The sequence below is a fragment of the Lepidochelys olivacea genome (genome assembly GCF_965140295.1).
Source record: "Lepidochelys olivacea isolate rLepOli2 genome assembly, chromosome: 16".
Classification (NCBI taxonomy): domain Eukaryota; kingdom Metazoa; phylum Chordata; order Testudines; family Cheloniidae; genus Lepidochelys; species Lepidochelys olivacea.
The window spans coordinates 12133674-12155251 of NC_140426.1; the positions used below are offsets into that span (position 1 = coordinate 12133674).

General features: G+C 48.1%; 1 protein-coding gene across 1 annotated transcript in view; it reads right to left on the reverse strand.

Moving 5' to 3' along the window:
* Nucleotides 1-21578, reverse strand: part of ASTN2 (astrotactin 2) — a gene marked incomplete at its 5' end in the record, with an annotated part of 616673 nt that overhangs the window by 510817 nt on the left and 84278 nt on the right. The window contains one exon of the mRNA XM_084650529.1: nucleotides 17627-17814. Coding sequence (XP_084506655.1) covers nucleotides 17627-17814 — 188 coding nt within the window. The remainder of the gene's footprint in view (nucleotides 1-17626; nucleotides 17815-21578) is intronic.

A 21578-nucleotide genomic window follows, 5' to 3' on the forward strand; every position in this document is an offset into this window, starting at 1 on the left:
GTATAGTCCATTCATCCAGCCCATACTTCTTTAACTTGCTGACAGGAATACTGTGGGAGACCGTGTCAAAAGCTTTGCTGAAGTCAAGGAGCAACACATCCACCGCTTTCCCCTCATCCACAGAGCCAGTTATCTCGTCATAGAAGGCAATTAGATTAGTCAGGCATGACTTGCCCTTGGTGAATCCATGCTGACTGTTCCTGATCACTTTCCTCTCCTCTAAGTGCTTCAGAATTGATTCCTTGAAGACCTGGCTCCTTGATTTTTCCAGGGACTGAGGTGAGGCTGACTGGCCTGTAGTTCCCAGGATCCTCCTTCTTCTCTTTTTTAAAGATGGGCACTACATTAGCCTTTTTCCAGTCGTCCGGGACTTCCCCCGATCGCCTTGAGTTTTCAAAGATAATGGCCAATGGCTCTGCAATCACATCCACCAACTCCTTTAGCACTCTCGGATGCTGAAGACCCTCCGCCTCCTCTTCCCTCCGGCTTCACCAGCTCTGTCCTGCGCCTGGCGCTCCGCCCGCTCCACCGCCGGCAGGACCTCTGCCGCACCGCACGGCCCTGTGCGGGTTTACGGAGCCTCATCCAGTCGCGCAAGCAGGTCACAGAGTTCAAATCATTAATTTCTGTGGCAGGGAGAGTGACACAGACCCAGCTCCGACATGAACAACGATGGAGAGGCCAAGCAAAGCCAGCAGCTTAATCTACAGTCTCCCTCTTTGGGGCATTAACGCAGGCCAAGTGCTTGCCAGCCAATCGTACCCCATTTCAACTTCATGCTGCAAATTGTCACCACGCCGCCACGGCACTCGACATTCCCCCTCAAACAAGGTTACCCAGCTGCTTAGTTTTGCCTTTTCGCCACCTGCCATCCCCACACAACGCTCACACTTCCCTCTCTCGGAGCTAGGCGAAGCTTGCACCTTTCAATGCACAGTGGTTTGCACCCTGAAGTTCACTTTGGGGCTTGCTCACCCCCCAATCCCCACCCCAGCTGCTCCCCAGAAAATGCCCTTTGATGCAGCACTCTGTTGCAGTCGCCATCGAGTTCCCCCTGATTTCACTCAAACGGGCCAGCTTTATGGAGCTTTGTGTGACAAGACTACCGGGACGCAGCATGCATCCAGACCAAAGTTTGCTCGAGAGGTTTGCTGGGAGTTCCATACAAGAACCCAAACCCAAAGCGGCAGGAGGCTGGGAAGGAAATATGCACAAAATATAATCCAAAATAATGTGACTCTGCTTTACCCACTTGGCCTCTCCCCACCAATGGAGAACACAAAATGAATGAAACATGCTGGGAGAAAAGTAAGGATATCTGGCTAATAGGTGCAAATGCCTCTTGGTCCCAGCTCTGTTACAAGACCATGGGCTCTCCGCATCTGCAGGAGGTGGGTGTATGCCGCTCCCTAACACGCTTGCTTTGGCTCTGGCCCTTTGCCATGTGAAGGATTTCCCCTTGTCCCTGCTGGAAGCCCTCTGCATTGTCTGGGGCCAGATCCTCTGCACGCAGGGATGTAAGAAGGGACCCCAAACACAGAGCAGCTCTCCTCATCCTGGATGTGCTGCCCATTGACAGTTAATTAATCAACTGCTCAGGAGCAAGAGGGAATAGAAGAGGAGGGGATTGGGGTGGAGGGAGGGGGGAAGAGAGTTCCTTCTTTATTTCCCGTATTTGAACGAAGAGAACAATTCAACACAAGGGTGTCAGAGCCTGACAGGAATTGGGGGGTTGTGTGGACCCTGCTAAGGTCTGTCCCAGCAGTGACTGAAAGTTGGTACTCAAAGCTTTCTTCTTTTCCTAGCCAGTAAGTTAATGAATCCCGTCTGACCTTGGAACCGCTGAATGCTTGCTATGAAGGAGACAGAGGAGTCAGGGCTACGTCTAAGCTGGGGGTAATTCCGACCCATCTGGACCATTGTGCTCATAAAAATATATACTTATTTTCTGGGAGTTTTAGATAATTGGATTTTAAAACAAATTTAATGGTTTACTCTCTTTGTGGCATGCAATGAACGCAAGGCTGCACCTCCGAATTCACAGAGACCTTTTCAAGGCTAAAACAGAGTGGGTTCCTGATTGCAATCGGAGGCAAAGGGAAGGGGACAGAAAGTTGAACAGGAACAAGTTAAAAATAAGAATCCTTAGCCTGAACTTGGTACCAATTAAGTCAACGGGAATTTTGTCACTGACTTCCCATGGGAGCAAGACCTAGTCAAACATGGTCTCTTATTTAAAGCCCTTATTGAGGGGTTTAAATGTTCAGATCATTAAAATAAAGAATTTTGAAGAAAATTTACCTTTACTTTTGAGTTTGGGAGTTCCCCCCCACACACACTTTTCTCAGCTTGGAAAGTGAAAATACACTAGCCACTTTCACTTTGGTTTCTAGCCCATTTCCTCGGCAAGCCTTCACGCACCAGCAACGTTCTGCAATGTCTAGGGATTGGAGACCCTCAGTGGGAATGTTTGTTTAAAGGGCATTTCTGAACCAAAGAGACTGGCCTTGTCTATATTCCAAGTTATACCCTTAGGGCTGCTTAGGTTGACACAACTCCGTTGCTCAAGGGGTCTGAAAAATCCACATCCCCGAGTGACGAAATTAAGTTGACCTAGGCCCTAGCTAGACAGTGGTATGTTGACAGAAGATTTCTTCTGTCTACCTAGCTACCACCTCTTGGGGAGGTGGAGAACCACGCCCGTCAGCGTAGGCAGTGACTACCGTGACGCTGAAGCGTTTCAAGTGTAGACAAGCCTTACGTTCAACCAGTGTGAATTTAAACCAACGTAGTTACTTGTAATTCAATTTGAACTTGGCTTGCAGCAATTCATCTTACCCGGAGCTAAATTGGTATTAATTAGTCAAGTTTAAATTGAAATAAGAACATCCACATGGGGGTTTTCATTTGCTTAACTAAATCTTTCTTTGTTTTTAAAATCACATCTTTCACTATACTAGCGTACTGAATACAGGCAAGGCCTATGTAAAAAGGCACATCCTCACTAAACTGCTCTGCTCTGTGTCCATATCTAGATTCAGCTATTGAGTTTAGTGATTGATGAAAGGTTTAGTTTGGTTTTCCCCCTGCTTTCTAGGCCCACTAGCTCTGCAGAGTGAGCACAGCCAGGAGACAGAGCTGCAGTCTATTCCTCCACGTGCTTCATCAGCACAATTGCTAGGTTCCAATCAGTGACATCAGGGCAAGCCTGCTGCTGGCAACAACATGGCTGCCCAGGCATAACCGAGGGCACGACCTAGCCCACAGGACCCAAACTACGGGAGATGATGGGGGACCTCAGGCCGACCCTCCAGGGCTGGCAGTTCGGAAGAATTCCTTTTTTTTTTTTTTTTTTTTTTTTTAAACTAGGAAACTGAGCACTGTCGATCTGGTCAGCAAGGAGAAACAGGTTTCAGAGTAACAGCCGTGTTAGTCTGTCTTCGCAAAAAGAAAAGGAGTACTTGTGGCACCTTAGAGACTAACCAATTTATCTGAGCATGAGCTTTTGTGAGCTACAGCTCACTTCATCAGATGCATACCGTGGAGACTGCAGAAGACATTATATACACACAGAGACCATGAAACAATACCTCCTCCCACCCCACTGTCCTGCTGGTAATAGCTTATCTAAAGTGATCATCAAGTTGGGCCATTTCCAGTACAAATCCAGGTTCTCTCACCCCCTCATCTGCCTCCAAAAACCACACACACAAACTCACTCTCCTGCTGGGAATAGCTTATCCAAAGTGACCACTCTCCCTACAATGTGCATGATAATCAAGGTGGGCCATTTTTAGCACAAATCCAGGCTCTCTCACCCCCCCCCCCCCCAAAACACACACACACACAAACTCTCTCTCCTGCTGGCAATAGCTCATCCAAACTGACCACTCTCCACGTTTAAATCCAAGTTTAACCAGAACGTCGGGGGGGGGGGGGTAGGAAAAAACGAGGGGAAATAGGCTACCTTGCATAATGACTTAGCCACTCCCAGTCTCTATTTAAGCCTAAATTAATAGTATCCAATTTGCAAATGAATTCCAATTCAGCAGTTTCTCGCTGGAGTCTGGATTTGAAGTTTTTTTGTTGTAAGATAGCGACCTTCATGTCTGTGATTGCGTGACCAGAGAGATTGAAGTGTTCTCCGACTGGTTTATGAATGTTATAATTCTTGACATCTGATTTGTGTCCATTTATTCTTTTACGTAGAGACTGTCCAGTTTGACCAATGTACATGGCAGAGGGGCATTGCTGGCACATGATGGCATATATCACATTGGTGGATGTGCAGGTGAACGAGCCTCTGATAGCGTGGCTGATGTTATTAGGCCCTGTGATGGTGTCCCCTGAATAGGTATGTGGGCACAGTTGGCAACGGGCTTTGTTGCAAGGATAGGTTCCTGGGTTAGTGGTTCTGTTGTGTGGTATGTGGTTGTTGGGGAGTATTTGCTTCAGGTTGCGGGGCTGTCTGTAGGCAAGGACTGGCCTGTCTCCCAAGATTTGTGAGAGTGTTGGGTCATCCTTCAGGATAGGTTGTAGATCCTTAATAATGCATTGGAGGGGTTTTAGTTGGGGGCTGAAGGTGACGGCTAGTGGCGTTCTGTTATTTTCTTTGTTAGGCCTGTCCTGTAGTAGGTGACTTCTGGGAACTCTTCTGGCTCTATCAATCTGTTTCTTCACTTCCGCAGGTGGGTATTGTAGTTGTAAGAATGCTTGATAGAGATCTTGTAGGTGTTTGTCTCTGTCTGAGGGGTTGGAGCAAATGCGGTTGTATCGCAGAGCTTGGCTGTAGATGACGGATCGTGTGGTGTGGTCAGGGTGAAAGCTGGAGGCATGTAGGTAGGAATAGCGGTCAGTAGGTTTCCAGTATAGGGTGGTGTTTATGTGACCATTGTTTATTAGCACTGTAGTGTCCAGGAAGTGGATCTCTTGTGTGAACTGGACCAGGCTGAGGTTGATGGTGGGATGGAAATTGTTGAAATCATGGTGGAATTCCTCAAGGGCTTCTTTTCCATGGGTCCAGATGATGAAGATGTCATCAATATAGCGCAAGTAGAGTAGGGGTTTTAGGGGACGAGAGCTGAGGAAGCGTTGTTCTAAATCGCCATAAAAATGCTGGCATACTGTGGGGCCATGCGGGTACCCATAGCAGTGCCGCTGATCTGAAGGTATACATTGTCCCCAAACGTAAAATAGTTATGGGTAAGGACAAAGTCACAAAGTTCAGCCACCAGGTTAGCCGTGACATTATCGGGGATAGTGTTCTTGATGGCTTGTAGTCCATCTTTGTGTGGAATGCTCTCTGGTCACGCAGTCACAGACATGAAGGTCGCTATCTTACAACAAAAAAACTTCAAATCCAGACTCCAGCGAGAAACTGCTGAATTGGAATTCGTTTGCAAATTGGATACTATTAATTTAGGCTTAAATAGAGACTGGGAGTGGCTAAGTCATTATGCAAGGTAGCCTATTTCCCCTTATTTTTTCCTAACCCCTCCCCCCCCCCCCGACGTTCTGGTTAAACTTGGATTTAAACTTGGAGAGTGGTCAGTTTGGATGAGCTATTGCCAGCAGGAGAGAGAGTTTGTGTGTGTGTGTTTTGGGCGGGGGGGGGGGTGAGAAAGCCTGGATTTGTGCTGGAAATGGCCCACCTTGATTATCATGCACATTGTAGGGAGAGTGGTCACTTTGGATAAGCTATTCCCAGCAGGAGAGTGAGTTTGTGTGTGTGGTTTTTGGAGGGGGGTGAGGGAGTGAGAGAACCTGGATTTGTGCTGGAAATGGCCCACCTTGCTTATCATACACATTGTGAAGAGAGTGGTCACTTTGGATGGGCTATTACCAGCAGGAGAGTGAGTTTGGGGGGGGGGGGGCAGAGGGTGAGAAAACCTGGATTTGTGCTGGAAATGGCCCAACTTGATGATCACTTTAGATAAGCTATTACCAGCAGGACAGTGGGGTGGGAGGAGGTATTGTTTCATGGTCTCTGTGTGTATATAATGTCTTCTGCAGTTTTTGCATCCGATGAAGTGAGCTGTAGCTCACAAAAGCTCATGCTCAAATAAATTGGTTAGTCTCTAAGGTGCCACAAGTACTCCTTTTCTTTTCAAGGAGAAACAGACGCTCATGGTGGTATTTTCACACAACACCACACCAGAAAGAAATGGGTTTCCACTGGAAATTGCTCAGATTTAAATTTCAGGGAGATGTTACAAAGGGTCGTTTTAGGGGCACACTCGACCCTGCAAGGTCTCTTAACACAAGGTTCCACAGCGGCGAACCAACAGACTTGCAAATCCAGCATGCCTCTAAGATCCATTTGGATGCCCAACCAAGTTTACAGTGCAAAGACTATATCAGAATAGGTCTTGGGCCACCCACTGAGTCATCTGTAGTCACCTCTCACCTGTGCTTCTGTCTTTGCCCAGCACTCCCCCCGCCCTCCGCAGCTCAGCACCAGGAATATCTATGCAGGTATGTAACACTTACTGCTCTTCCGTCACCCCTTTTTTCCCCACCAGCTTTTCCGTTCTGGATTTTTTTTTTTTGAGAGGGAGGAGGAGGAGGGAAGGTTTTATTTGAGTGGCTGGTTCTGTAGTTACTAAGCAGAGAGTTTGGCTCCATTTTCTATTATTATTAGACAATGTCCCAGGGAGTTTTGAGACTGGCAGTTTAAAATTATGAAGTCTTGGCCAGTGATTACAGAATATTTCTGCAGTTACTCCAGCACATCAAAGGTGCCTATCACATACTCTAGGCTCTTTGCACTCAGCCATAACACACACGATTAGCACCAGGCTCCTGTACAGAATTGCTTTCTCTGAAACACCTGCAGCTCAGCAGAACTGGCTGGGATCCTGTATCGGGGCAGAGAGTAACCCTTCCATGCAAGACCAGTATGCTCCATCCGTGGCCCCACAGCTCTGGTCAGGCATGAGCCCAGCAGCCAATGAAAGTGACAAGAGTGATGCCTTCCTTTCCCTTTCCCGCTGCTTCCTTGGGCAGGAGGAACTGTGACCAAGGAAAGGAGGGCCAAGGGCAAAATACACTAAAATGTAGGTGACAAAGGTAGAATGAGAAGAGATTCAGAGGTAAGGGAGGTAGCATGATGTAGTGGATAGAGTACTGCGACGCAAATTCTATTCCCTGCTCTGCCACTGATTTGCTGTGTGACCTTGGGCAAGTCACTTCACCTTTGTTTCCTCATCCACCCCATCTCTTGTCTTGTCTGTTTAGACTGCAAGCTCCTTAGGGCAAGGACTCACTGTGTGTTTGTACAGAGCCTCGCAGAATGGGGCCTCGATCTCAGCTAGGCCCTCTATACACCGATGCGATATAACATAAATAAATAATAAATAAGGCAAGATGAAGAGCACTCAAATGCAGAGGTAGGATGAGAGGCTCAGTCAGGGAGTTGCGGACAAAAGTCTGCAATACAAGTGTCAGTTCAAACACTGTGGACCCGTGATTTTTTCCCCAACTTGAGTGCCACACTTAAGATTAGAGTTCGAGAGGCATCATTTAATTCATAGCCCAATGAACAACCATGTATCAGTAAAGCCTGTTATAAGGAAGTCCGCATTGTAGGTAGAAAGGTACGGCTATAAAGTGACCAGTGCGAATCCTTGCTTCTCAGTGCTCTCTAGAGCCATGGGCATCTCAACGTCTACCTCACCCCGTCAAAATACTGCTCCGACTGCTGATTCTACTCCTAGGATATCTGCTCTGCCCCATACCAACTTCATTCCCCTGGCCCTTCTGAAGCCCATCTGCCTGATTAGCTACCCTGAGATAACATTCTTCTGCCAGTGCTCGCTTCTTTTAAACACACATCGTCGGGGAGCGCGTGCCACCCACTTGCTCCTCTCTGCATAAACAAGCATCTCCCGAATGCTTCCCATGCTGCTACTAGTCGTGGTCGCTCTGGGGAGGTCTTGAGAAAGTTGGTTCGCTGCCCAGTCTAGGTACATCCTAGGGGGATGGACTAAAATGTATTCACCCCATTTCTATCAGGGATGCAAACTGAGCACTCCAGTTACATATTTTAACGGAGGGAAAAAACCTGCGAGACTAGAATGCTACAAAGTGTTTAATGTATTCAGCGTAACTACAGTAGAAAACATCAAGGCCTCTGCTGAGACTGGTGCAAAGTTATTAGCATAACAGGTGTCTCTGTCACAAGAATGACGCTTTAAAGACCTATCAAAAAAAATTAATTCCCTCAATGCAAAAGCACCTCGTTCATTACACTTAACGCTGGTTTTATGCTGTCTTCATAAAGGATCAGAAAATCAGATAGAGGCTTCTTCCTCAACCCTCAAAAAGTTGGTTAATGGAACATTATGGAAATTTTCAGACAGATTTGGAGATGCTGCTGACAGCACTAGAGGGAGGAGACTGGACAGCTTCCTTCTTGCTTCACTCAATCAAGCTGCTGAAGCATGATTTCATCTGCGCTTTCCCCGCAGTGCTTCTGCTTTCCCTCCCCGCATCCGTGGGATGATCTGCAGGAGGATCCATTTATTTCTTCACATTTTCTATTAAAAGCCTCCTGAGACAAATCAGGTGGCAGCCGGGGGCAGACACTTTAGGGCTGGCAGCTCACGTAAGAAGAAGTGAATTGGGATGGGATTTCTGTGCCCACCTGCACCAGGGTCTAGTTGCAGACCCCATGGTAAAAAGATCTATGCCCATTTGCGTACAGCTCCCAACCAGAGCCCTGATTCAACAGCAGCTTTGCCACCGACTAGGGATGGGGATAGCCCAACTTCCAGTGCAATGGGCTCCTGTTAATGCCACTATTATCAACAAGAAGTGCAGGGACTCAGCACCACTGGAAGTTGAGCCATTAGTATCTAGTCTGGAAGGAGGTCCTATTTGCATCCTCACCTGGACTTCAGTTCTCCAAAGCAGTGGAGGGAAGGACTTAAGTGCACACCCAGCTGGGGCCCAGATGAGGATGCTAATGGCATCTCCACCTGGGACAGATACCGATGGCCTGGGTTTTAACCATGCAGAGTGATGCAGCTGCCAGTGGCTGGAAGTGGAGGATGCTCAGCCCATCTGTAAATGGGGCTCTAAGCTCTTTTCCCCCAGCCCCAGTAACTGGGAGCGGGGACAGCACTCTCGCATGGGGCCAGCGCTGAACTGGGGTAGGTGTTGGGCAGGTTCTTTGGACTGAGGAAGCTCATTTATTTGAGATAAGTTTGGTTTTTATAACTTTCCGATAAGGCTATGTGCTGAGGAAGCAATTCTCTCCCTCTCCTAATTAATTCCAACACAGATATCACAAGCTGGAAGCGCATGTTTTATGAATCTAGTTGACCTCCCGGTGAAGAAATGACGACACAGATGTTGTGCCTTCTTCATTGCCTCATTATTCACGTTACGCCAATTTCTTCCACCGGAGACGGCTGACAGACGAGAAGCCAGACGGCAGCACAGAAGCACATGCTCCCCCAAGAGGAGGGGACTTGAGTGTCCCTGCATCGATTGGGCCCTTCCACGCAGCCGCCAAGGACACATCGAGAAGGTCACGCTTTGAGCTATTTGGGCAGGGGGTCTCCTTTGGGAGGGCTCATGTTCAGAGGAGGAGAACAAACGTAGAGGACTCTGGAGACAACAGGCTACCTGTTAAGTGCCCAAAACGCGGGAGCAGTAAGCTCGGGGATTCTGCCGGCCAAGGTACAACTTCTTCAATGAAGCCTCAGGCAGAGAACGACCTGGAGCATTTGCCAGATGCAAGCTAACCCACTGGACGCGCCCCAGAAACATCAAGGATGTTCGGGATCCATTCACTTAGCGTGTGTCTACACTCAAAAGTTGCACCACTTTAACTAAAAGCCAGAGTAGTTAAAGCAACAACCAGCTCCCCTAGCGCAGACCCAGTTATACCAGTATAAACATGTTGTGGGCTGGGTCATACCTTGCTGCTATGGGTCAGGCGTACGTTGGTAACAGTGTCAGGGTAGATGTAAAGAGGTGGCTGAAGCAACAGCGGAAGGACCCAACATTCAGGTACATGGAAAAGCTCGAGTAGAAGCTGAACCATGTGGCCCAATGCTACAGCTTGGATCAGTGGAGCAGCTTGTCTGCGTACGGGAGAGAGAAAGGGTGGGCAGAGACCAAAGTAACCAGAAAGCTAAGCAGATGGGAACAGAAGTGCTGGTAACGTGGCCCTGACAGCAAGCTAAGAAAGGAGGCTTTTGGGGCACAGCATGCTGGCTGGAAAGGCAGGTTTGGAATAGCAAACAAAGGAATGGTCTCCTGCTGTTTGATTCCTTCTGTGCTCAGGAAAACAAGACTGTTTTCTACCATCAATTTCTCTTTCTAGCAGAAAGGCCCCAAACTTTGACTATCCACTTGTGTCAAAAAAGGGGTAACAATTGCTTATACCAGTATAGAGTAATCATCACATACAGGGAGAGGAATAACTATCAATGCATCCACACTAGGGGTTGTACCAGCATAGTTATACTGGTAAAATATCACAAACCACCACCACACAGTTATATCAGGACAAAACCTGCATATAGTTCAGACTTTAGAGGAACATGTACAATGCAAGGGACTCCTGCAACATTTGAGAACAGAAAACACAGGCACTTGGACAAAAACTCAAAACACTGATCAGAACTATTGTGCAGGACAGACATGAAGCCACACAAGGTACCTGGCCCCACCAGAGCTCAAAGGGAAAACCTTAGTCAGAGCTGCATTCCTCCAGAAAACACACTCTGTGTGGGATGGAAGTTCTTGCCATATGGTACACAGATGAAAATGCAAATTAATGCACAGGGATAGAGCTGGATGCTGGCAGGGAGCCTGCAGGAAGGAAGATCCTGAAATGAGGTGGTAGCCACTTAAAAAAAAAAACCCTCCACCAACCCCTATGCAGATACTAAAGCAGGAACCCCAGGGCCAGACCCACAAGGCAGGGATATGAGACAATCGGCATTCACTGGATTTTAATCTCCCTAACCAGCGTAATCAGGAGCAGCTCCAATGAAGTCAGTGGAGTTAAACAGAAGTCACACTGGTATTAGAGCAAGTCGACTCAGGCCCACTGCACCCATCCCCGGGCTACACTTCACAGCAGGCAGGAAGAGGTTGCTATATCAGAGTGAAATGTTTAAGAACACACCTTTTGCCCATCTCCGAAGCTGGCAGAACACAGCCCCTGCGACTGATCATTAGGGAATCATCAGGATACATAAGAACAGTAATAAAAATGGTAACGTATAAATAAGAGCTGAAGTAGAACAGAATCCACAGGGAGAACTGGATTCCAGCAGCTAGCTGGCTAACGCCAATGACAGCCAGGCAGAAAGTGGGTGTAGGAAATCTGACGAGGCTGGTTTGCTTTTTATTCCAGACACTCATATATTCCATAGCCGGGAGAGAGGAAGGAGATGAAACAAAGCCGTGAATTTGCTCATTACATTTCCCTGAAGACATAAGAGCCTGGTACATTCCAGCAATAAACCCAGCAGAGACAGTGGATGAATTTGTCTATGCAAACACACACCTGCGTGCATTGTTCCAGCGTCTGATTACACATGCACGTCCCTGGCACCACTGATTTCAGCGGAGTCACTCCTCTCACAGCAGCATCGGGGAGGGCAGAATCCAGCCTACAGCATGCATGACCAAGGGCCTTTTGCGGCTGGCAGGGTTTAGAAATTGCTGCTTTACCAGTTTCTTGGAATGAGCCATTGCACCAGTCCAGTTGGTAGATGGGTTTTAGCCTCCAGGCTTTGGGCAGTGAGTTGACGCAAGACTAGTGCCGGTGGTGTTTACCTGAAGCATATCCCTACCTGGAGGCTGCACACCTGGGTGCATGCCTCGCCTCCCCAGGGATCCTTTGAACTTTGCGCTCAGACTCTGACCCAGCACAATTCTGGTGGCTTTGAGCAGGGCTGATTTACCTCTTTGCTCCCCCTCCATCATTGGGAAGATTCTTGCCCTGCCTCCTTTTGATCAAAGAGGAACTCATTATTACTCTCAAATCCATTTTTCAGCTCACGAAGGGCCATAATACAGCAAAGGGAGAGGAATCCTGCCTGTCAGGGTTTGGCTTCAGACATTTCTTGTGAGCTTGCCAGCAGGCAACAAAGAAGCCAGCTCCTTCTGGGAGGTACCAGTGTCTTCAACTTCCCGTCATCAGGAACCTGACTCCATCTGGCTTGTGGGCTATAACCACCAATGCTGGCTTTGGTGATGGGCTCTGCTTACATGGCATTTAGCATGTGATACATGATACTCCACTCCAGCTAGCTTGGGAGACCTGGGTTCAAGTCCTTACTCTGCCACAGACTTCCTGGGTAACCTTCGGCAAGTCACAGTCTCTCTGTGCCTCAGCTTCCCACATGTACAATGTGTCCTATCACATCAGGATCAATACATTAAAGATTGCGACGTGCTGAGAGAGGCCACACAAAGTGCAATAGATAATGTGCTCAGTAGAAGCACCGAGAACCAAAAGAGCTACATTGTAGAGATTAAGCATGCTCCTTTCACCAGCTCCTGCAGCACTCCCCCTAGAGTCCCCTAAATAAGACCCATCTCCAAGCCAGATGCTGTTAAATGCAGCTCTCGGCATGGATTTATAGTGGCCCAGAACGATAATTAAACAGGGGAACAAGCTGGAGGGGGAAAAAAAACAAACTGAGAACTGCGTGTTTTGTTTAATTCAGCAATTTACAGGGCAAGAATAATTAGTGGTTTTAAATGTTTTGACACAAGCAGCCCCAATAATCATGATAAATCATATCAGGCATATGCCCAGATCCTTGAAGTGACAGATGACAAACAGAGCAGTGACAAGACGCTCCATCATGCATGGAATCATTGAGTTAATGGAAGAATTATTGCTTGTGAAATCCACTCCAGTCCTATTGTGGGGAACATTCCAATTTATCAAAGCCAAATGAACATTAATTGCTGCAGCCTGGTAAATTTTCGAGCCGCTCTGACCTTCATTGAATTTTAATCCAAAACAGATAAGATTTACTTCCACACAAGAGGAAACAACACAATTAAACCCAAATGACAGCTAAGATTATGGAAAAAAACACAACAGGTGTAATGACAAAAATATTGATTTCTTTCTACATGTCATTGCGCAAAAGAAAAATAAATAAAAAATATCCTTCATTTGCATATTCCCCTGCCCCCACCTTTTCATTCAGGAGATGAATTTTGGATGCTCAAGCCAAGACGAAAGGGGTGGCAGACAGTAATGGAGACAATTCCCTCTAACTGCGGTAATTAATGTTATGTCTCATTGGGGAGAGATTAGGAAAAACAGTGAGGGGGAAAAAACAAGTATTATTTTGCTATTAAAGATGCCCTTGAGCTGGGGAACATTAGCAGCAGAAGCTGGATTTGGGTAATTGCTGTACTGTATTCATGGCTTGTACTCATACCCCAATGACCAGAAATACAGCCACGTGTACCCATCGAATGTATCCTCATTCTTAACCTTCCAGGCAATCCCCGACATTTATCCATTCCTATCGGGAGCATCTCTTACTCCCCATTACTGCCAGTTCTGGGAGCTGAGCTCTGGTTCTCCTCCCCTTCCCTAGGGGAAGTAGTTCAGTGTAAACACAATTAGCTGAATTTAAAAGGATAAAAGTTCCTCACGCTTTCACTGCATTAAGAATATAATGCAAAAGAACCAAAACCAGGAGCACCAGAAGACTAAGTGAAAGATAAAGGAAAAGCAACTGTGAAAGATGCCAAGTACCATTACATGGAAGGTGTGATAGGGTCACTCCTGCAGCTCATTTGCACGATGTTATCCTCACCCCCACCGTGAGCTGCACTCTGCTCCCCAGCTCACACCGTCACTGCAGAATTGCACAGGTTCCCCCTGCTTTTTTGGTTCCGCCTCCCGACTTGGAGCACTGATTTTAGCCTGTTTACCACAAGTGCAGCGAACACGGAACGTACATCTGCAAGCATCTCAGCCTTCAGGACCTGTATCCCCAGCCCCATCCTCTTGCACTGTACACTCCAGGCAGAGAACAAGGCTACCAGAAAACCACGCAGTGCATAAGCAGCATCAACACCACCACAAATCCAAAAGAAAAATGTTTCTTTAAGATGGTGTTCAGTCAAACACACAACGCTTCCTAAAGCGCGGTCACCCAATCCCAGACACAGATACTCCACAGGCAACCTTAACTCTGTCCCTGTACCCTGCCATGCTGCAAATCGGACACAGAATGTGCACGCAAGTAAAGGTAAACAGCACAGCTCCTTAAATCAGATTCAAAGATAAGCCCAGGCCATGCCAGTTCCCTCTTGTCCCCTATGTGAAGCAGGTGAGATCATAGCTCTATCTAGGCTGCTGGTGAATGGGACCCACAGATAGCGTCTGTAGAAGGGGTGAGGTTGCAGTAGCTATTCATCTCCTACGGGGAGTGCAGGGGTGGCCTCAGAACCCCTTCTGCATAGCAGTCAGGATGTGTCTCGTCTACCGAGGGGGTAAGTAGGGGAGATTGAATTTTTTTGGCATAAAGTGGAATAAGAGAGGAGAGTGTTTAGCAAGTCTAATGAGTAGGGCCCTACCAAATTCACGACCGTGAAAAATTCATCATGGATCATGAAATCTGGTCTCCCACCATGAAATCTGGTCTTTTGTGTGCTTTTACCTTATACTATACAGATTTCACGGGGTGTTACAGGGGGGTTGGAGAGTTATTGGGGCGGGGGGGGTGGGGGTTGAGGTATTGCCACCCTTACTTCTGCACTACCTTCAAAGCTGGGCGGCCCGGCGGCTGCTGACTGAGGGCCCAGCTCTGCAGGCAGCAGCCCAGAGACCATACCACACCCTGCCATCCTGACTTCTGCGCTTCTGCTGGCGGTGGCTCTGCCTTCAGAGCTGGGCTCCCGGCCAGCAGCTGCCGCTCTCCAGCAGCACTGCAGAGGTAAGGGGAGCAGTAACGCAACCCCCCCCCACAATAATCTTGTGACACCCCCCCAACTCCTTTTTGGGTCAGGATCCCGACAATTACAACACTGTGAAATTTCAGATTTAAATATCTGAAATCATGAAATTAACCATTTTTAAAATCCTATGACCGTGAAATTGACCGAAGTGGACTGTGAATTTAGTAGGGCCCTACCAAGGAGGGCAAGAAGAAAATGGTGTGGTCTGAACTAGAACGGCAAGATGGAATATCTATGGGGACGGCAAGAGGTTAGGTACTGAGTGAGCCCAGGCGCTGGGGTCTGGCACAGTAGGTGGTCGATGACACTGCAGGGAGAGTATGAGATAGTTATGGGACTCCTATGGGAGTAGCAGAAGCGGTACAACACGTACGTCAGGCTGCCCTGGGACGTAGGTTTAGGGGGGGGTCAGGGATAAGGCAGGGCATAGCGAAGGCTGCGTCTACACTTAAAACGCGACAGCTCTGCTGCGGCAGTACGTCGGTGCAGATATTTATTACAGCAGTGGGGGAGGGGGCGGGGGGGAGAGGGTCTCCCGTTGATGTAGTGAATCCACCTTGCTTAGAGGCAAGAGCTAAGTCAGCAGAATTCTTCCATCCACCTAGCGCTGTAAAAATGGAACTTTGGCGTTGTTAAGCCAACTTCTCGGGGTTTTTTTTTAATTTTATTTATTTATTTTACACACCCATGAGCAATGTAGCTGGCTCAATTTAATTTTTTGAGTGTAGACCAGCCCTACAGCTATTTGAGCAAAACACACCCCCAGATGAAAAATCTCTTCTGAAAACAAAGCGTTTCACCTGGTTTTGCGTAAGCTGTAAATTTTGCATGGTTTTGAGGCAAAAGCCATATATCTGCTCCCATTCACTCAAAACTTGGCCCGGATTCACTTGAAAAGTTAATGAATCTTTCAACCAGACTGGGCAAAGTTTCAAGTTTGTAATGAAACCCAGCACTGGGGTTTCACTCAGTTCTGCGAGATTCCTACAGGCTATTCCACATGGGAACACGCATATGAGCCACCACACCAAATCAGACCAACGGTCCCTCCAGGACCACATCCTCCCTCCAACTCTGCTTAGGAGAGAAAGGTGCAATTATGGCATCAATTTACACCTCGGAAAAGTGTCTTCCTAACCTTGACCACTTGGTAGTTGGCTTATGCCCTGAAACATGAGAGTTTATATTGCTTTTAAAAAATTGATCCCATCTAACATTAACTGTGAATGTTCTCATTAGCCACATAAATGTCTAATCCTTTTCTGCATTCAGCTAAGCTCTTGGCCTCAGTGATGTACTGTGGCAATGAGGTTCACAGGTTAATTACGTATTATGAAAGAACAGGATTTCCTTTTCATGTTTTTAGGTTTGTCGTCTTTCAGTTCCATTGACTGTCCCGTTGCTTATGAATAAGAGCATCCAATTTACCTTCTCCATCCCATTCGTTATGTATGCTTCTATCATGCCCTCTTTCCTCTCCTCTCTATAGTCCCAGCCAATTCACTCTCTATATGGAAGTGTCAAGGCAATGTATCTTTTTATAGATACATATACTTGATGTCCCAGCTAAATCCGCAACCCACTTCTGTAATGCATTTAGTGAACTTGCTTATGTAGGTTTGATCTTTTAAAAAAGTGGAGCAAGTCCCTGCTCAAGTGGAAAACAAGGATCCAAGTAGCCCAGAAAAATCTAGCAAGCACAAGTTCTGAACCAATGCACGAATTCAAAGCTATGAACACATACATTAAACAGGCGTGGACTGGAGATACCTTCCTACAACTGCCCTTTCCGTGCATTCTCCGCCGTCCAATGCAGTTGGAGGGCACTTTCTCAGGAGTCTGTGATTTCAACCCCCCAGCAAGACCACTCAGCAATGAAGAAGCAACACAAACATAACCATAACAGCTAAGAGAGTAAGGATTGCTCAGTGGTTAGGGCTTTAGCCTGGGATTTGGGAAACCCAGGTTCAATGCTAAGCTCTGCCACAGACTTTCCTTGGGCAACTAAGTCACTGAGTCTCTCTGTGCCTCAGATCCCCATTGGTAAAATGGGGAGAATAGCACTTCCCCTGTCTCACAGGGTGCTCTACGAATAAGGACCCAGATCCTATGGTAACAGAGGCCTCAGTACCGAAGACAGACTGATCCAAACGCTTGGGAAGACGGAAACTGCTTTTGCAGAACCCTGCAAGTATCAGATTGGTTTTGAATGACAAAATGACACAGGATCCGTCCACTGCTGACACCCATGTAATGGGTAGGCGTCAGCTTATAAAAAAAAAAGCATTAAGACATTCACTTGCCCTCACCAACTTGTCTCGCGTCAGAACTTAACACTGGTGAGAAGTGTTCCCATATGCAGCACACAGAGGCAAGGGAGGCTTCCGTATGCAACACCCCTGCCCTGGAAAGAATTACCTTTAGAAACAGGAATAACTCATTTTCCAGGCCCATTCAGTCATTTGTCTTGCTCTGCCAAACCCCAGTAACCAGGGACCGCTATGTTGGTTGGGGATATAGACGTTTGCACACCGGAAGCTGGACTGAGGCAAACCAGCCTATCACCCTTTTAGCGCCCCCGTCTCACTTCCGTCCAGCCACCAGTCCCTCCCAGCTGCTCCTCTTGGCCCACCAGATTGGACAGGGAAGGGAAGAAAGATTCACTCACCATGACAGAAATGTGAAGAATGTGCATCTGCTCCTCCACAATCTCAGAAGGCTCTTGAAGGGTGGGCGGGGTGGCCCGGGACAGCTGCTCAGCACTGCTCATGGAGACGTGGAAATACAGGGTGCCGTTCTCCAGCCACTGCTGCTTCCAGTGCACCAAGGAAATATCCGCCACAGTCCCAGACATCTCTGCAGTAACAGAAACAACTGGGGTTCAGTTTCCGCACTCACGAGAGAGTTGCGTTCAAACACACGTCCCACGTCACTGCACAACAGACAGACCACCTGAGAGAGAGACTTGCTCCTCTCACCCTAGTGCTTTGAGCAAGGGACTAGGAGCCAGGACAACTGGGATCGATCCCCAAAACTGCATCCGATCTGCTGGGTGACCTGGGGCACATCACTCCATGCCTGTTCCTCATTTCCCCCATATACAGAATGAGAATACTGCCCTTGCTTCAGAGGCTGGGGTAGTTGTGAGGCCTAATTAATTACTGGCTAGAAAGTGCTTTGAGATCTTTGGATGAGATGTGCAACAGAAACGCAAGATATTTATTGTAATCTGTTTTTAAACACTGTTCAGCCCTTGTGATAGGGCTGTTATGTAAACCTGGTCATTCTTTTTTGCAAGCTAGGAGAGAGAGGAATGGTGTACACACACATACGTTTCTTATGCAATGAAAGGCAGAGGACCTCATCCCTGAAATACAAGGTCCCTTGACTATCCTCCAGCTGTACAGATGCTCAAGAACAACATGTAGCTCCTAGGGATCTGAGGTGTTATCTCAACAGGGGTTTTGCCATTAGTTCAAATTGGAGGAAGAAGCCAGAGAGCAGAGATCAGCAGACAGTTATAAGAAAAACACCAGGGTGGCCAAACTTACTGACCCTCTGAGCTGCCTTCAGCAAATTTCCAGAAGTTTGTGAGCTGGGCGCACCTGCCAGGGCTCAGGGTTTCTGCCCTGCAGCTGGGTGGTGCAGCTAGGGGATTCAGCACCACCATCCTGCCACAGGCAAGAAGCCCCAAGCTTGCCTACCAGACTGGTAGGCAGAGAATGGGAGAGGTGGGACGACTCTGCGAGCCGCACTTTAACTGTAAAAGAGCCACATGCGGCGGCTCGCAAGCTGCAGTTTGTCCACCCCTGAAATACGCCTTTCTCCAGGACTAGCTCACTGGCACGGCAGTTATGTTTGGCATAGAAAACCAGTCACAGCCATTTCCTCAGCACGGTGGAAAAGCACAAGGAGACACCAGCAGGAGGCAGTGCCGGTGGGAAAGCAAGCTGCTGCACGAGAGGGACACACCTAGAATGGCTCCTTTGTTAGCCTTCCTCTGCTGACATGAACTCCTGCTCTCATGCCCCGGATACCCAAATTTACACCGTAAACAGCCTGGGGCTGGGATTGTATCATACCAGGTTTTGCAAAGCACTTTGCGCACTTCGGGGACCATAAATAATCAGAGGCTTGGAAAATTCAGACCCCTTCTAGCCGAAAGCAGATGCCAAAGAGAGGGAGCCTCTGGCACAACCCAGGGACAGCAGCAGCCTGAAACTAAACAAGACCCTGAGCAGCCTCACAGCTGCCAATAAGGTTGGGAGCAGCCGTGGTGAAAGACACCGGCCTGGTCAGTTTCACACTGGAGCCTCCAGTCAAGGGGCTGATTAGCAGCTGTCAGTCTGCAGACTCAGGAAAACATCGCAGGTGTAAGGCTCTCCTAGTAGCCACCTAGTAGCGTCTAGCCTTCGACCCGTTTCTGCAGAAGTCAGTGGTTCCATTCAGGCCCCTTCACTCGGCAAAGAAAGCCCCCCGCTCTTCAGGGGCAAATGGATTTTTCCAGCCCTGAAAGCAACACACGTTTTGCATCAGAAAACACAGGACTCCTACGGTCATTGTTTTAGACAAAGAGAACAATCACGCGCTCAAAGAGAAAGCCTCATCAAGAAATCCAAACCTTTCCACAGGGCTGGGTTTACCTGTCGATCAGGTTTCTACTGTCCCACAGCAGGATGGATCCCTGGCTGCAGTCTGCAGGGACAAGGTTAGGCCAATATTACACACTCCCTTGCTCGCCTCCTCACTAATTATTCTATCGACATATCAGAGACAATGGCATCACCACCTGAATCTAATGGGAGGACAGCTAGATATCTTGACCTTGCAAGCACAGCGACCGCTAGTTTGCCCACTCTGTTGAGAATAAACTCCTGCCCAAGCCTGGAATACAAAACAGTAGGCTTGCACCTCAGAGATGCACGAATTCACTGTCACTCCGCCGCCGCCAAAGCAGGTTTTCTGCAAATAACCCAGTCCCCATCCCAGCAAATAAATAAAGCCGTTTCCAGGAGCAGCACACACCAGCAAAGGTGGCCCTTGCATTTGGCTCCCTGCAAAACAAAACTGAACCCCAGAGGTCACATTCAAGGACACTCTAGGGTTAGATAAAACTTAAAAGGAGTCTCATAAAATTAAAATCCCACATTCGTACAGCACCTCGCACAGAGTTTACCTCTCCCATAAGCGAAACATAGCTCCCTCTGGGAGGAACCTAGCATTGCGCCTCCTATAGGACACTAAGGTATGAAGCCAGCGCCGTGTCAAAGGAGGGAGAGGTTGGGGAGGCAGAACGTGATCTCACAAGAGCAGGAGGGCTTGTCCCGGACACAGCCCAACTGCAGTTTGGGGAAAGCGCTACGAGCCCTTTCAATGAACACAAGGAGATGGGGACCAGTTTAAATGTCATTTGAAAGATGGGACTTCCATCAGCACTGAGCCGATCTGCTGCCACTCGGAGGCACTGCAGCCAAAGGGAAAAGTCCCTGCCAAGTTTCGGAAAGGAGGTTCAGCCAATCATTTTTATTCCTAGGACTATGGCCGTGTCTACACTTAAACCACTATAGCTAGAACAGGGCCCCTGCAACGTAGAGTGTGTAGACACTCACTAGGGTGACGGGAGGGGCTCTCCCATTGCTCTAGTTTATGCAGCTCCCTGAAAGGCGGTAGCTAGGGCAACAGATGAATTATTCGGTCAACACTGTCTACACCACGGGTTAGATTGGCTTAACTACGTCTCTCAGGGTGCGGATTTGTCACACCCCTGAAAGACGTAGCGATGTCAATGTAAGTTTCCAGTGTAGACCAGCCCTGAGATGGAGAATCTGTGCTGATGCTTCTTTGTGGTTCTCAGGCCTTGCCTCCCAGGCTGGAAACACTCCAGAGTCAACATCCCCCCCAATCCCTACTCCTTTCCAGGAACTTCCTTCTCCCTGCCTGAATGCCTGCATGTGGTGCCTCTTAGTCAGAGCAGAACGTTTTGGGGAAGTTTTGAAGTTAGTTGAAATACAAGACCTCACTAAGCTAGACTCCTGGGAAAGGAAAACGTGCCGTATTAATCAAAGCCTCCTCCCAAAGGCGGCTAGTCTGGAAACTTCAGCTTACGCTTCATTCCACAGTTTTACTGGAAATCCTGTGTCTAGGCAATTTCTGATAAGGGCTGGGTACAAAATTTGGGTGCCACTTACCACAGATTAATAAACCTCAGAACACACTAGCCTATGGGTACGTCTACCCTGCAGCTGGGAGCGAGCCTCGTATCCCCCCCGCCCCCATTGTCAATACAGGAGGATCCCATCTGCATTTTGGTAGTGACTCCCCCTACTGTGTGTGTACTCCTGGGCTCACAGCTGCACAGACTTCAATGAACTCCTGTCTGCTGCTAATCCCTCTCCCTGCCCCTTTTCGCCACCGACAACCCCGCTCGTATACGCCTCTCCCAATCTCATCACTTCTGACTTCCGTCTTCCCCCCTCCGCCAGACTCTCCTTAAGGTCTGTCACCACCCTCAACCCCATTCTCACTATCCCTTCTGCTGCGCTCCTTGACCAGCTCTCACCTTGATTAGCAAGGCGCTGTCTGACCCCACTGCCTCTCCAACCTCCAGTGTGGCCGGAAGG